The sequence below is a fragment of the Gavialis gangeticus genome, unplaced genomic scaffold (assembly GCF_001723915.1).
Source record: "Gavialis gangeticus isolate Ggan-Ray unplaced genomic scaffold, GavGan_comp1, whole genome shotgun sequence".
Taxonomy (NCBI): domain Eukaryota; kingdom Metazoa; phylum Chordata; order Crocodylia; family Gavialidae; genus Gavialis; species Gavialis gangeticus.
In genome coordinates this window covers 149,650,281-149,665,156 of record NW_017729032.1, presented here as the reverse complement: position 1 = coordinate 149,665,156, position 14,876 = coordinate 149,650,281, and the positions used below count along the sequence as shown (strand labels likewise).

Genomic DNA, 14,876 nt, shown 5'->3' with positions numbered 1-14,876 from the left:
GGCTCCGGCAACCGTGCACCCCACAGCCCGGGGCTGCCCCCAGCTCTGCGCAGAAACTTACCCCATGCCTCCGTCCACCCCAGCCCAGCCCCGAGGCACCCCCAGATCTGTGCAGGAACTTACCCCGTGCCTCTGGCCTGGCCCCAGGCGCCCCCAGCTCCATGCAGGAACTTACCTCCATCCACCACATGTCCACCATGTGCCTCCGTACACCATGCATGTGGGCAGGCCATACTGCAGCTCCCCTGGCCACAGGCCATGGCAAGGGGCAGAACCAAGGAACAGGCTGGATGCGCTGTCCCCAGCTTGTCTGATCAGGTGCAGTTGGGGCAGCCCCGCGCTGTGCAACCCTCGGAACAGTGGCAGCAGGACCCGGCTCTGATGAGCCCGGCCCCACGGGAGTAAGCAGCTCCCCTCCTTTTGCTGCCAGCTGGGACCCGCGGGCAGGCCCTGCCAGCCTCGCTTCACCTCACCTCACCTCACTGCTGCTGCCACCACCACCACCGCCGCGGCCCTGGGCTCCATGGTGGTGGTGCCTTGGGCCAGATAAAATGGCTTGGTGGACTGCATGGCGGCCCGTGGGCCATATGTTGGACAAGCCTGATCTAGTTTAACGCCCTGCTCAAGGCAGGACCATTCCCAACTATATCATCGCAGCCAGAGCTTTGTCCATCCAAGTCTTAAAAACCTCCAAGGACATTGATTTTACCATCTCTCTGGGTAACCTGTTTTAGAGTTTTATTACCCTCCTAGTCAGAAAATTCTTTCTAATATCTAACCTAAACTTTCCTTGCTGTAACTTGAGACCGTTGCTTCTTGTTATGTCATTTACTACCACCAAGAATAATCCAGCTCCACCTTCTTTCAAACCCTGCTTCAGGTTGTTGAGGGCTACCATCATATCCCCTGCCAGTCTTCTCTTCTCCAGTTTAAATAAACCCAATTACCTCAGCCTTTCCAGATAAGAGATGTGCAGCCCAGGATGATGATGGCTGATGCTAGGTGATCAGAGGAGGAGGGATCAAATACAGGGGTCTGAGAGAGAACCAATGGTGAGAGATGGGTGAGGGCCTGGATGTGAGATGGAGCCAGGATCAGGGAGCCCCACAGGTTGGCAACCCAAGAGGGGCATAGGCTATCCAGGGGGAGCCCAGGGAGATCTCAGGAATGCCTTAAGACTGGTTCTGGGTAAGACCTGAAACTGCACCCTACTGGGGGTGGTTAGCATGGTGAGGCTGCTGTTGGTGGGTCAGCCTCTGTGAAATCCCACACATGTGCCATCCCAGGGTGAGCATGGGGCCTCAGAAAGCCTCAGCTCCCACTGCCTTGTGTGTTACCCCATGGATGGGGAAGGCTAGGGGAGCACACCCTGACATAAAGGCACCTGGCAAGGGAGCCCAGGGTCATATCTATAGGCTGGGGAACACCTTTCTATAGGCTGGGGAACACCTTTCTTGTGAACATGGTGGCAAAAAGGGATCTTGGGGTCATTGTTGACTCCAGGATGGACATGAGCCACCAATGCGAGGAAATGGTCAGTAGGGCTAACCGTACCTTGTAGTGCATCTACAGATGCATCACAAGCAGGTCTAGAGAGGTGATCCTTCCCCTCTATGCAGCATTGATCAGGACACAGTTGGAGTACTGCATCTAGTTCTGGGTGCCGCACTTGAACAGGGATGTGGCTAGCATTGAGAGAGTCCAGAGGAGGGCCACTCACATTGTCAAGGGGCAGCAGGGCAGGCCCTATGAAGAGAGTCTAAAGGGCCTGAACCTGTTCAGTCTCCACAAGAGAAGGCTGAGAGGGGATCTGGTGGCTGTTTACAAACTCAACAGGGGGGGGCAGTGGGAATTGGGGGAGGTTCTGTTCCCCCGGGCACCACCTGGGGTTGTTAGGAATAATGGCCACAAATTGGTAGAAAGAAGGTTCAGGATGGACATCAGGAGACATTACTTTAAAGTTAGGGCTGCCAGGCTCTGGAATGGGCTCCCAAGTGAGGTGGTACTCTCGACAGATATTTGGCTGGGGTGATATGACCCTGGCACCCATTCCTGTGTGGGGCAGAGGGTCAGACCTGATGATCTGTTTAGGTCCCTTCCAACCGTAAGCACTATGATACTATACAGGGGCCCAGAGAGGGGGCCAGGGGAGAATGGGACCACAGGGACCCTGGGGCTCAGAGGGGGTCGGGGAGACTGGAAACATGGGGGCCCAGAGGGTGGGTTGGGAATGGAGTGTGGCTCAGCCTGGGGGCTGGGAAATAGTGTGGGACCAGATGGGTCCTAGGACCTGGAGAGCGGTTGGAAAAGTGGAGGACCAGAAGGGTCCAGGATGAGAGACTGAGGGGCCTGGTAGAAGGGCTGTGCAAAGCTTTGGAAGCTGATTTGACTTGGAAGAGATTCAGCCTGATTCAGGGACCAAATCTCAGAATCCAAATCAAATTGGGAGACCAGGTAAAAGCTCCAAATCAATTTGAAGCATCTGAATTGATTTGGAAAAGCTTCAGAAAAGATTTTGCCAATTTGGAGATTTGGCCATAGACTAAACAGGCAGCTGACAGCTGCCTCCAGCTGTAAGTCTATCAGGGTTAGGGGAGGGGGGAGAAAAGGGGCATGCGGGAGGGAGGGCTAGGGTCTAGGGCTGGAACAAGCTGCCCAGCTGGGGAGGGAGGGCATGTTATTTGGGGAGGTGGTTGGTGGGGTGCAGGATGTGGGCACGGCAGTGCTGGGACTGGGGGGTTCTATTCTGCTGCTGCTTGCCAAGCCAGGGTGGAGTGGGGAGGGAGGGGGCAGGCAGGGTGTGGGCTTGGCTCGCTCCAGGCAGAAGGGTGCAAGCAGCAGCAGGGCATAGCCTCCGCTCCCAGATCCTGCATCCCATGCCCCCCATGCCAGCTGGCAAATGGTGGCTGGGCAGAGCCCCCCCCCCTGCTTCCAGGAGTGATATGGGTGTGGCAGCGCTGGGAGCAGGGGCTATGCCCTGCTGCCGTGCAGAGCAAGCTGCACTTGCATCGTGCCCCCCCTGCCCCACCGGTTCGGCAAGTGACAGTAGGGCAGAGCTCCCACAGCTCCTCCCACTGAGGCAAAGGCAGGCACAGCCAGAGGAGCCATGGGAGAAGCCCCTGTGGATTTCCTGCCTGGCCCCATCCCCTGCCCGGTCTGTCTAGTCCCAGCACTTCAAAAAAAAAACCCAAAGCCCCACACTCACTGGCTCTGGCAGCAGTGATTGGGGCCTCTGAGGGCTCATGGCAGAGCCTCCTGCTCAGGTGGGGGGCAGTGGGGATCACCCCCCCACTTGGCACCTGCATGGCAGCTGCTTCATGGTGTGGGTGCAGTGTGGTTCAGCAGGGTGCTGCATGCTGTCTGGGAGCTGAGTCCATGCGGTGTGTGTGTGTGGGGGGGCTCTGCCATGAGCACCCAGAGGCCCCAATCGCTGCTTCTGCAGCCAGTGAGTACAGGGCTTTTTTTTTTGTTTTAAAGTGCTGGAACTAGGCTAGGGTTGGGTGGGGGATGGGGTCGGGCAGGGCAGCCATGGAGGCCTCTCCCATGGCTTGCCTTGCCCAGGGAGAGGCAGGCACAGCTGGAGGAGCCATGGGAGATCCTGCAGCTACCCGGCTGTGCCTGCCTCTCCCCAGCTGATCTGAATTGCCAATCTTTGATTTGAAGCTGATTCATCCCAATTGATTCAGGACAGCGATCTGAATTTCTGAATCAAGTCACTGTCCCCCGAATTGGCTGAATGTGAATCCAAATCAAATACTTCCCTATTCACACAGGCCTACCTGGTAGATCAGGGAAGGGTTGTGCAAGACTGAGGATTCTGAGGGCCCAGAGAGGGGCTGGAGGAGAGAGAAGAGGCCAAGGGGTCTGGCAACCCAAGAGGGGCTGAGAGAGAGACCAAGGGGTCTTGCAATCCAGGAAGGGACTGTGTGGAGAGACCAAGGAGTCTGAGGGCCTGGAGTGGGGCTGAGAGAGGTTTAGGGGTCCAGAGAGGTGCTGCATAAGCAACTGGTAGAACATCAAAGAGGATGCCATCTGTGAGGCTTGAGGCATGGTGGAACAGAGTCACACAATTTGGCCCATAAGGCCTTGGCCACAATCTTGGTGGTCATTGTAATAAGATAAGTGCAGCTTCCTCCACTTCTTACAACTATTACATTTAAGGTGTGATGGGTGAGTGCTGGGCAGACTGCCCATACATCAGGGCATACCAACATTGTTTTTGGTCTCAAGAAACTTATAGCCATTACTGGAGATGGTGCCCTGTGACATGCTTCACTGGCTGGGTTTTTTGTTTTTTTTAACTCCATATACCCTGAGAGAAGGAACAATAAGCACCTGTAGAATCAAGTGTTAGCAGGGTGAGATGTTTTAACATTGATTAAAATCAAATAGTTAAATTAAGTACAAATATATATGAAGCTTTTAGAACTACTCCTGGAGTAAGTGCTGCAGCAAAATACTAGAATGACCTTTTGGTGCACGTTAATCTAACCTCAGAAGTATAACACCAACTGGCATGGTTCATTTGCTCTTAGTTTTCTTTCAGTCTGAACACAGTTCTTCTCAAGATGTTATCTCCTTTCATTTTCAGAAATGTCATTTCCACGATCATAACGGTTTTCATCAAAGCCGCAGTGATGTAACTTCGATAGATTCAAATGGAAGATTTTTCCAAACCTTGCTGCACTAAAATACTTCAGCTTTATTTTAAACAGAACACAGTATTTTAAAATATTAAATGCAAGGAACCAACTCTGTCTGATTTCCTAGATGGAAAAAATAAACTGGTAAAGATTTTTCAAAGCAAGGCACTGTTGTATTTAATTTGCAATGCACCTGCTTTGAAAATTGCAGCCTACGTTGCAACTGTGTAGGAAGAGAGCACTTTTGTAGCTGTTAATAAATTCTAGAAACATGTTTTACCATAGTTATGAATAGTTTTATGACATGACAAGGTTATTTGTCCAATGACTATTAAATGTATAACCTTGGTTAATGTATCTGTATTCTGCATAACCACCTCTCTGTGATGCTAATTAGCATACCCTTATTGGTAGGCATGGATGAGGAAGTAGGAACTCTTTTGTGCTTATTTTGACTGTGTAAACATGCTTTAGCTGCATTTTAACAGTTTTAATACGGATGACCAGCTGAATAGTATTTGTTTGCACTGGCTCTCCCCTACAGATGACATAGGAGAAAATTGGGTAAAGGTTGCTGAGGGACCTCCATGACATGGGTGGAGGTCTAAGGTGGTAGGACCCTCAGCTCAGGAATTATAAAGGAGCCTTAAGGGACGTTGTAGGTAGGAGGTATCCCAAGGGGATGGTACTGCTTCTAAGCCTTTAGCTAAGATTTAGCTAAGACTGTCAGAACAATAAACTTAGAAAGAGAGCTGACTAGCGGCTCTTCTCTTTCCTCTGGTGCAGTGTGGGTTCTTGTCAGTCCTGAAGGACTAGGGAAGGCAGTGCTGCCAGTACATCCAAAAAAGTGCCAGTTGCACAAGCAACTGCACTGCTCAGGTGAGTAGCCGAAGGATCTTATGGTTTGCTAGGCCAGAAAACATGAAAACCCCAACTCGAGCCAAAGGTCAGGGGCCTCAACCCCAGGTCAGAGTAGGTGAACACCTGTGCTCAGAGAATGGAACATGGACAAAACACCACCAGGTCCCAATGACACCCTGATCCACTAACAAGAATGCTCGAGGCATGCCAGGAGACCCCCAGCTAGGGTGGACAGCCGACCACAGTTGTGGAGAACCCTCCCAGGAGGGTGGACCAGTGACCCCAAGTCAGCAATGAACCCTGATGCACCTCCCCATGATGTCAGGATCCCAACAGGCGGTGGTGGACCCCTGACCATCTGCAGACCCCCGGAAGCAGTGAGACTCTCAGAGTCTGGAGCCTCAGATGATAAGAGCTGCCTCCAGGTGGAGGACCCCAGAGCCCTTGGATCCCCTTGGATGATGATGGCGGACTCCTCTGGACCCCCACGGCCCCTCAGTGATGATGGCAGACCCTGAGTGGCGATGCCCCCTTGGAACCCAGTGGTCCTGAGGAGGAACTTCCCAAGGCCCTCCCCACCCTGGTGGAGGAGTCCTGGACCCCCGCAACACCGGACCCCCTGACAGATGACTCAGATGAGTGTGCAGACACGGCAGCGCTCACGTTCCTCTCCTTCCCTCTTCCTGTGAAGCTGCTCTGCCTGACCTGACACCCACCAAGGCAATACAGGTTGCACGATGACCTGCATAAACACCTGTGGTGTTTCTGCCAGCTGTGCCTAGCCTTCTACTGTGTCCTCTGTGGCACTGAGTTTGAGGCCCTGAAGCTCCTGAAGACCACCAGAAGAGATGTGAGTGCCATGGAGCCAAGAGTAGACCGGCACACTGGTGAGGTTCACCATGCCAGCCCGCTGGAACTAGGTCCGCTAGACCAGCCATCACGCTGGCAAACCCACTGGATCAGACCCGTCGGGACCCCTCAGCAGACAGACCTCCCCCAGTGATGCCACCATGCAGGTCTTTGCCCAGGAACCCCCAACTGGACACGATGCCCTGACCAGACAGCCCCCCCAGACCTCCACAGTCACCTGGTGCCCCCAAACTGCCAGGGATCCCAGAGACACCTAGAGAAACTGAGCTGCTGGGAGGGGTTTGGGGGGAACTGTACCTCAGGCTGCTGACAGGCAAAACTCGTAACATACATGACCCTGTGTGTGTTAAGGCGCAGTGGGCTGAAAACTGCAGGGTTGGTGGCCCCTGCTCAGGCCACGAAGCCTGCCAAGTTTCAAGGAGATAAGTGCAGGAGTTTTGGGGGAACTGCACCTCAAGTTGCTGATAGGCAAAACTCATGACATGGGTGACACTGTGTGTGTTAAGGCGTAGCAGGATGAAAGTCTGCCAGCTGTCAAGAAGATAGGTGCAGGGCTTCTGGGTTCTGGGGCCCTGCACCTCTACCTGCTGGCAGGTGAAACTTGAGACATGGGTACTTGTGCAACTGTCTTGGGGCAGTTGATTGTATTGATTATTTCCTCTCCTTAGCTTGTGGTTTTGTAGGTGTTAACAAGTTAATGAGCAATGATTAACACCTACAAAACCACAAACTAAGGAGAAAAAATAATACAGACAATCAACTCCCCCAAGATAGACACAGAGCTTCTAGGTTCCCTGCTTCCCTGACAGTTGGGCTCTTGGCGCATTTTGTGTTATATAATCTCACCCTATTCTTTTTCTATTACAATTAGCATGTGCTAACTGTAAGAAATGTTAGATTGTGTTTAAAGTTAGTACATTCTGTAAATAGTCGCATGTTAAGGGTTAATATCCACCTGCAGTTGTCTGGCAGGTCCTCACCCACCTGCTCCTAACAGGTTTTCTCCAGCTTAGCCAGAAATACCGAGACTGGACTTTATGAAAGAACTTCTCCATGCCCCAATGCTCCCCAATATCGGAATCATGTAGAGCTTGCAGATTTTTTGGTATTTCCTTCTCTGATACCACTATGTGAATAAACTGGGGTCTTTGAGCAGATTCTGGAAGTTTTCACACCAGTACTCCTTGCCTAGTGCTTATCTCAGGCCATACTACCTGGTACCTCTTCAGGCATGGGTGATGTTGCCCTTCTTCAGGGAACTCCTTGCTATCAATTTCCTTCTACCTTATTAGTTTTTCAATGTCAGCATCTTCCCATTGTCTTGTACAGCAATCTGCCAACCTTCTGGCTTCTTCTGTATTCAGGGTTGGTTCAACCTACTGCTGACAATGTTTGTGTCCCTCACAACTTTTGCCATGCAAGGCCTATGTGACAAAGCAGCAGTATTCTGGTGCTGTCTTCCAGGGTGGTGCACTACTTGGTAGTCAAGCTCAGCCAGCTGTTCCAGCCATCTAGGCAGTTGTCCTTTTTGTTGTTGGAAATTGTGTAGCCACCAGACAGAAGTGTGGTCTGTTCTTACTGTGAAGTGCATCCCTGGAGGAAGTGTCAAAAACATTTGGTAAAGGTCACCACAGCAAGCAATTCCTTTCTTGTAGTTGCATATTGGCACTCAGCTTTGTTTAAGGCTCGACTTGCATAAGTTAGTACCTTTTCCTGGCTGCCTTCAACTTGTGACAAAACAGCTCCGATGCCAATGTCACTTGCACCAGAGTCCAACAGAAGGGTTACTTGGAGTCAGGATGACATCAATCACCACTTTAGCTCTTAAAGGTATCTTGACATTCCCTGGTCCAGATGAACTTCACCTTATTGGAGAGCTTATGTAGGGGCTTGCTATGGTAGCAAAATCTGCCACAAATCTTCTAGAATAGGAGGCTAAACCCAGAATGCTGTGCTGTTCCGTTACATTCTGAGGTACTGGCCAGGCCTTAATAGCCTCCACCTTCTCTGGATCTGGGCTATGTGGAGATCACATGTCCCAAAAAACTTTACTTCTCTGCAGAAAAACTGGCATTTGGCTGGTTTAATTTTCAAGTTGGATTCCTTCAGTATCTTAAACGCTCTTTTCAATTTCTGCAAGTGCTCCTGAAAGGTTTGGCTTAGCACATATCTGCTAGCACAATATCATTATTACCATATTTCCAATTTCAAAAAAGAGGACACCTCTGGGAGGGGGGGAAGAGGGGTATATGATTGTGAGGGGGGAGTAGTGATATGCCCCCTGCCCCCTCAGCCCTACTGATGCCTCTCACTCCCAACCAAGTCCCCTTCCCCCCAGCCCTGCCAGTCCCACTCATTCCCAACCTGCAGCCCCTTTCCTACCCCCAGTCTTGCTGGTGTCCTTCACTCCTGACCTGCAGCTTCCTGCTCCCCATGGTGCTCCTCACTCCTGACTTGCAGTCCCCTGGATCCCCAGCTCTGCTGGTGCCCTGCACTCCCAACCTGCAGTCCCCTGCTTCCTCCCAGTCCTGCCAGTGTCCCTCACTCCTGATCTCTAGCCCTCTGCACCAGGGTCCCTCATTCCCTGGTGCCCCTCACTCCTAACCCGCAGCCCCTCCCCCCCAACCCTGCCAGTGCCCTGCACTTCTGACCCACAGCCCCTGCTCCCTTCCCTCTCCAGCCCTGCTGCCCAAGCAGCTTGCTCGCACACATACACACGCACCTTCCAGCAGCTGCCAGGGCCTGTGTGCAGAGCATGTCATCTCCCAAAAGCCAGTCAGCTTCCCCACTGCCCTCCAGCCCCAAACAAAAGCAGAGGCAAAGGAAAAACCTGGACATTTGCTTGCTTTTAAAAAACACACCTGGATGGAGGGGGCCAAAAAGAGAAAATGTTGGGGAAAACTCAGCCGTATGGTAACCCTATTCCAGGCAAGCTGTTAGTCCCTAGAGTGTTCAAACAGCAGTGTGGAGCTGCCCCCATTTCTGAGTCCAGCTCTTCAGTCCACTGACCAAGCCAGTGAGATCTCCAGCTCCACTGTGCACTCCTCTGTGTAGGGCTGGCCATGCATCTGGGTCCATGAAGGCAGTTTTCCTTAAGCATGCCTGGGGTTAACTACTCTTCTGGTGTGGTTTAGTACCCATCAAGGTTTTGGGGCTTTAAGCCCATTTGATGGAAATGGGAGGCTCCTCCCTAGCTTGCTCCTGTGATCATATGGCCGAGGGCAAGCAAAAGTTGGGGGCCTCTGAACCCCAAGCCTCTGGGTTTGTGCCTGCATGTAGGATGCCTACCAAAGACCTTGGAAACATCTGAAACCCCAGGTGGGGATGGAGGATGTTTGCCAGTTTCATAGTTTCATAATTGGTAGGGTTGGAAGGGACCTGAGCAGATCATCAAGTCCGACCCCCTGCCATGGCAGGAAAGAGTACTGGGGTCAAACAACCCTGGCAAGGTGTTCATTCAGCCTCCCTTTAAAGACCCCCAGGGTAGGAGCCAGCACCACTTCTCTTGGAAGTTGGTTCCAGATCCTAGCTACCCTGACTGTGAAGTAGCGCCTCCTGATATCTAGTCTGAATCTACCCCTCTGCCAGCTTGTGACCGTTATTTCTAGTCACTCCTGGCAGTGCTTGGGGGAACCAGGACTTCCCCAATGCCTGCTGGTTCCCTCTGACTAGTTTGTAACAGGCCACTAGATCCCCCCTCAGCTTTCTCTTGTGGTTCTGGTCTGACTCATGGATTTGGACTTGATTTGGCCTGGAACACAAAATATTTCCTTAAAAAACAAACAACCCCCCAAACAGTTTCCATGTACACACTGCTCTCACTTCCCTTTACTCCAGCCTGAAGCTTTCTCTTCCTTTTTTGCTTGCCCCCTCAGTCCCTGGGGGTTCCTGGGAGCTGCAGTCCAAATTAACTATCAGCACAGCTCTGCAAACTGCCCGCTGGTTCCTCCGGCTGTTACAAGCATTGCTTTCCTATTACAACTGCATCTAGGCTGCAGTTGCTTCCTTGCTGCCTTCACTCCTGCAGCTAACCCCTGTTCAGTTGCCTGGGGCCCTTTCTGTTTCAGTCTCTCTCAAAGTAACAGGGGTCCCAGGTTCCCTGTTATACACCCTTGTGCAAGCAAAAGATTGTGAAAAGAAGGGCTCTATCAAACCTTCCTGTATCTGCTTGAGAATCCCTGACCTGTTGTCCACCTCTCCTAACAAATGATATATTTACTCTGGATTTTATAAGTGTCATGATTCTATCAGCCTTAGAAGGTAGATCAAAAAGTTCCCCAAATAAATTGCTCAGCTGAAATCAATGCAACCAGTCCTGCAACAGGGATCGCTGTGGGTATATCTACATTAGAAAATCAGTAAATCAGTGCCTAGATTACTGCAACAGTTACTGATGGTGTAGAAGTTAAACCCAAACCAAACCGCTAGCACAGTTTAAAAACACTGATGCAGTGAAGGTTTGGATGATGCAGAGGTAAAAAAAAATAAATCTCTTGAGCTCTGTCTATACCAGCACTTTCCCTTGCTGCTATCAAGTCAATGACACCATTGCTGGCAGTTGCTGTAACATCAGTACATGTAATCTAAGGCCCATCAGTGCTCAGACTGCCCATTATTTTTCAGTTAGCCACTTAGTCAAGAAAATTGCACTGTTTCAACCACAAAGAACATCCTGTTCTGAGTAGTGGTGTTTGGAAAGATGAGAACAATGACTGTTTTCAGTAGATCCAGTAGCTTATCACTTTGAGTTTTGTGTTTTGTGTTGTGCCTTATTTTGTAGTTGACCTAGTAGCTTCCTTATGGAATACAGGTATCAGATTCACCGAGACCCAGAAGAAAAATATTCCTTTAGGTTTGCCTGCATGACCAGTGATTTTCCTGATCTTTCTTTTTGCCCTGGAAACACCTGGAGGGTGGGGGCTTATTTTAGCAATTATTTTACACAGATGCTTATGGAGTTGGACCATGTGTAGTGGAGAAATTAGGTACAGGCTATCAAAAGCTGCTCTTGTGGTTATATGGAATTAGTTTGGGGACAGCTGGGGAGAGTTACATCCCACCAACTACAATCTTAGAAATGCATGTGTGGGCCAAGATGAAATCGTTTCAGGAAGCTTATAAGAGATGAGTCCAGCAGAGTGCTATCTTGGCTACTGCTGGATCTACATGCAGACAGAGATGGGTTTGACAAATAGCAGAGGCAACAGTCTGAGCTGCTAAAGCTGTCATTGAGTGACTATGTGGTTGTACTCTAAGGACTAATTAGTCCTGTGCAGATTTTTACCTCAACTGTCGCTGTCTGTGCCAGTAGTACAGAGTAATTGGCTAGACAGCAGGGAGTTTTGCCTTGTTCAGAAGCAGTGCAATGCAGTAGCTGATGAGAAAAATGGGAACATTACTGAGGATTTTCAGTAGGGATTGCAATGTCAAACATAGGTATCAGAGGTAGGCTGTGTGGTATTTAGTAGCATGCTGTGAGTCTGAAGGGGTGTAGGTTGTTGCCGTGTGGGTCTATTCCAGGAAGAGCACACACAAACTGGAGAGGCTTCCTCAGCCTGATGAAGGGTTTTTAAACCCAAAAGCTTGCTAAAATGTTTTTCCCCCAACTATTTAAGTTTGTCTAATAAAAGATGTCAGATTCACCAAAAGAACCTTGTCTCCGTGTAAGTCTGAAGACACGCTTTGGAGGTTTTCTAAGCCTGGGTCTTGTCCTTGGCAGGTTCCCAGGCCATCCCTGGTTAAATAAACATCTATGGATAGAGAAGGATTTCTGATTAAGTATGGCAGAAAAGTAAGCAAGCAAACGCTCCCACAGAACTGTACTGGCTGTTTACAGAAAGGAAGTACAGCTTAATTCCTAAAAAAGACCTTATAGGGCAGTCTAATAAAAAAGCACACAATGTATTGTTCCTTAGCACTTTCCATATCTTATACCCCAAAATTCTTCTTTGAGTTAACTTCTCCCTGAAATGAAGATATTCTTGGGTTCTTTATCTAATAGGCCTGGTATGGCTCTTGTTTTGGTACTTTGGGTATTAATTTACATTGTTTTGTTACACCAGGATATACAAGCCAGCTACTCAGGTATAGCTTCTTATAGCGGGGTGCTATTACATGGCACCTATACACGTGATGGACCTCTACTCTGATGTGCGCTAATTAGCATGCATCAGAGCAGACTCGGTTAATCAAGTCTGCTGCGAGTCAGCTGGGGCATGCTAACTAGCATGCTCCAGCAGCCTCCACCTTATGTATATTCAAAGTCCCCATATTTCAAAATGGCTGCAGGGGCACTTTAACTAAAGCTCATTGAATGATGCTGAATACATGTGATGCTGGGGGTACTTTAGTTAGAGTGGCTTTTCTTTCCCTGCAACCTCCTCCCAATCATGTGCATAGATGCCCACAGTGTCTTGCAATTAGGTGGTAGGAGCTACTCTGGGATGAAAGCAGACAGAAGTCACCTATACCAGTGTAGTTTTACCCACGATTTTCCCAGGGCATTTCTACACTAGATTTAAATAAATTGCGCTGTGGTAAGGGTTGATATTATCTGTCCATTTTTGTATACACTGTTGTAAACATGTTACACTGCCAAAAACTCTGTTGCCTGTGCCTACAAAAGCATATGCATTTTTTAACCTTTTAGTCTTTGAGGTGCCACCCTGCCCTGCCTAATGTTCTCTACAGTCTAAGTTCTGCTCTGTCCTTTCTGCATCCCGGTCCTTTTTCTGTCAGGCATTTTTGGGGAAGGACATTCAATAACTGGCCAGCAGGCTAATTGCAGCATAATCCAAAGGCTTTTAAAAAGGTAGTTAAGTATTCTTGTTAAGGATAAATAACAACCTTGTGTTGCTGTGTAAGAGTCGTATTTCATGTGGGTTAGCAGATGTCATATCTGATAGGTACTGATTATCAGAACCCTTCGCCTATCTATAAACTGATAAACCCTATTTAGTGGGCGGTGTCTTAAAATTGAGGCTGTAAATCTTGTTTCTGGAGACATGAAATACAGAAGCCAGTTTAAAAAGTTTTCAATGATCTCTAACAGATGCCAAAGTGAACAGATCACAGCAGAGGATTCAGGCAGACAGATGCAGCTGATTTCTGTCTTGAATGTTTCAGATGATAGGTTGGTTTTCTACATTATAATTTAAATAGAGTTCAATATCTGACAAAGATTCAAAATAAAAGCAACCCAAAGAACATGCAGGAAACTGCAAAACAATGCAAGATCGATCCTTTTAGAGTAAGCAATTATTCCTTTAATCTCAGGTATGTAAATGTTTATTTTGGATTTAATTAATTTTCAGTAAAAAGAGTGAGGGGGAGGGAATGAACATTTGTGTGGAACACAGGTAACTGGAACTGAAAATGATGTTGCATCTTATAAGGTACATTTTGGGAGCTGTGTATCTCTCACAATTTCCTTAATATAATTACTTACCTTAAATTATTCTTCTTGCATGCCGCTTGTTTTACGGAGTTCTCTTTTGTACATTGATAGACTTCCTTGTTTTAAAATATTATATAGGATATAAGTAATACTAGAACTCTTCTGAGTTAATGTTGAGCTTGCTGAGTTATATAGTTAGATTTCTGTCTACTGTAAAGGGTTTTGGTACCCTGGAGTGCTTTTTCAAGCACTAAGTTTAATACTATTCTCAGTTTTTCGTTATGTGATCTGATTTTCAGTCGTAGTGAAAGTTTGGGGTTTGCAAAAGGTTTGAAAATAACATTCACAAGGTGAATCAGGGTTCATTATATCCTAGTGGAGTTTTCTAAGATTTATGCATGTTGTTGGCATCATATATTTTGTGCGCTAGATTTTCTTGAACACTTTGAATGCATAAAGTAGCATAGTATTTTCATGTTTTTTGCTATGATGAAATGTGTTTGTTTTTAATCATGCTTATTTTTTGTGAATGTTATTGAAAAGAATATCCATATGAATTATTCAAATTATATTTTTGGAAAAAGCCATAAATATGGTGTTAATAGCTAAATCTTGGTAAGCAATTTCCCCCTCTATAGACAATTTAATATAAAAGACTGACATCTACTTCCTTTGAAATCAAAGATTTGTAGCCACTCAGCACCTTACTTTATTGTATTTATTCAGCAAAATATGCCATATTATATTAGGTCTAATGTTTGAGAATACTCGAGTTCCTTGGTACATGTTTGGAGAATGAGTCCATAGAGATATACCTATTTCTTGAGACCTGCAACTTATTACTAGATTCAGTGGAAAAATGAGGCCAAATGGTAGAAGTACAGGAAAAAATATTTTATGTGGAAAATTCTCATTTTTGGCCAAATATGAAAATAAACCAAGTCAGTGGGTCCATATGCTCTCCACCCCAGGGTGTTGAGGGAGCTAGCTGGGGTTATTGCAGGGCCCTTGGCATGGCTTTACGAGTGCTCGTGGTGCTTGGGCCAGGTGTCAGATGATTGGAAGATAGCCAACGTGGTCCCCATCTTCAAAAAAGGGAGGAGGGA

General features: G+C 48.2%; 1 protein-coding gene across 1 annotated transcript in view; it reads left to right on the top strand.

Moving 5' to 3' along the window:
* Positions 1–13,385: 13,385 nt before the first annotated feature.
* IL1RL1 (interleukin 1 receptor like 1) overlaps positions 13,386–14,876 on the top strand; it is a 52,153-nt gene continuing 50,662 nt past the window's right edge. The window contains 1 exon segment of the mRNA XM_019525656.1: positions 13,386–13,649. Coding sequence (XP_019381201.1) covers positions 13,582–13,649 — 68 coding nt within the window. The 5' untranslated portion in view covers positions 13,386–13,581.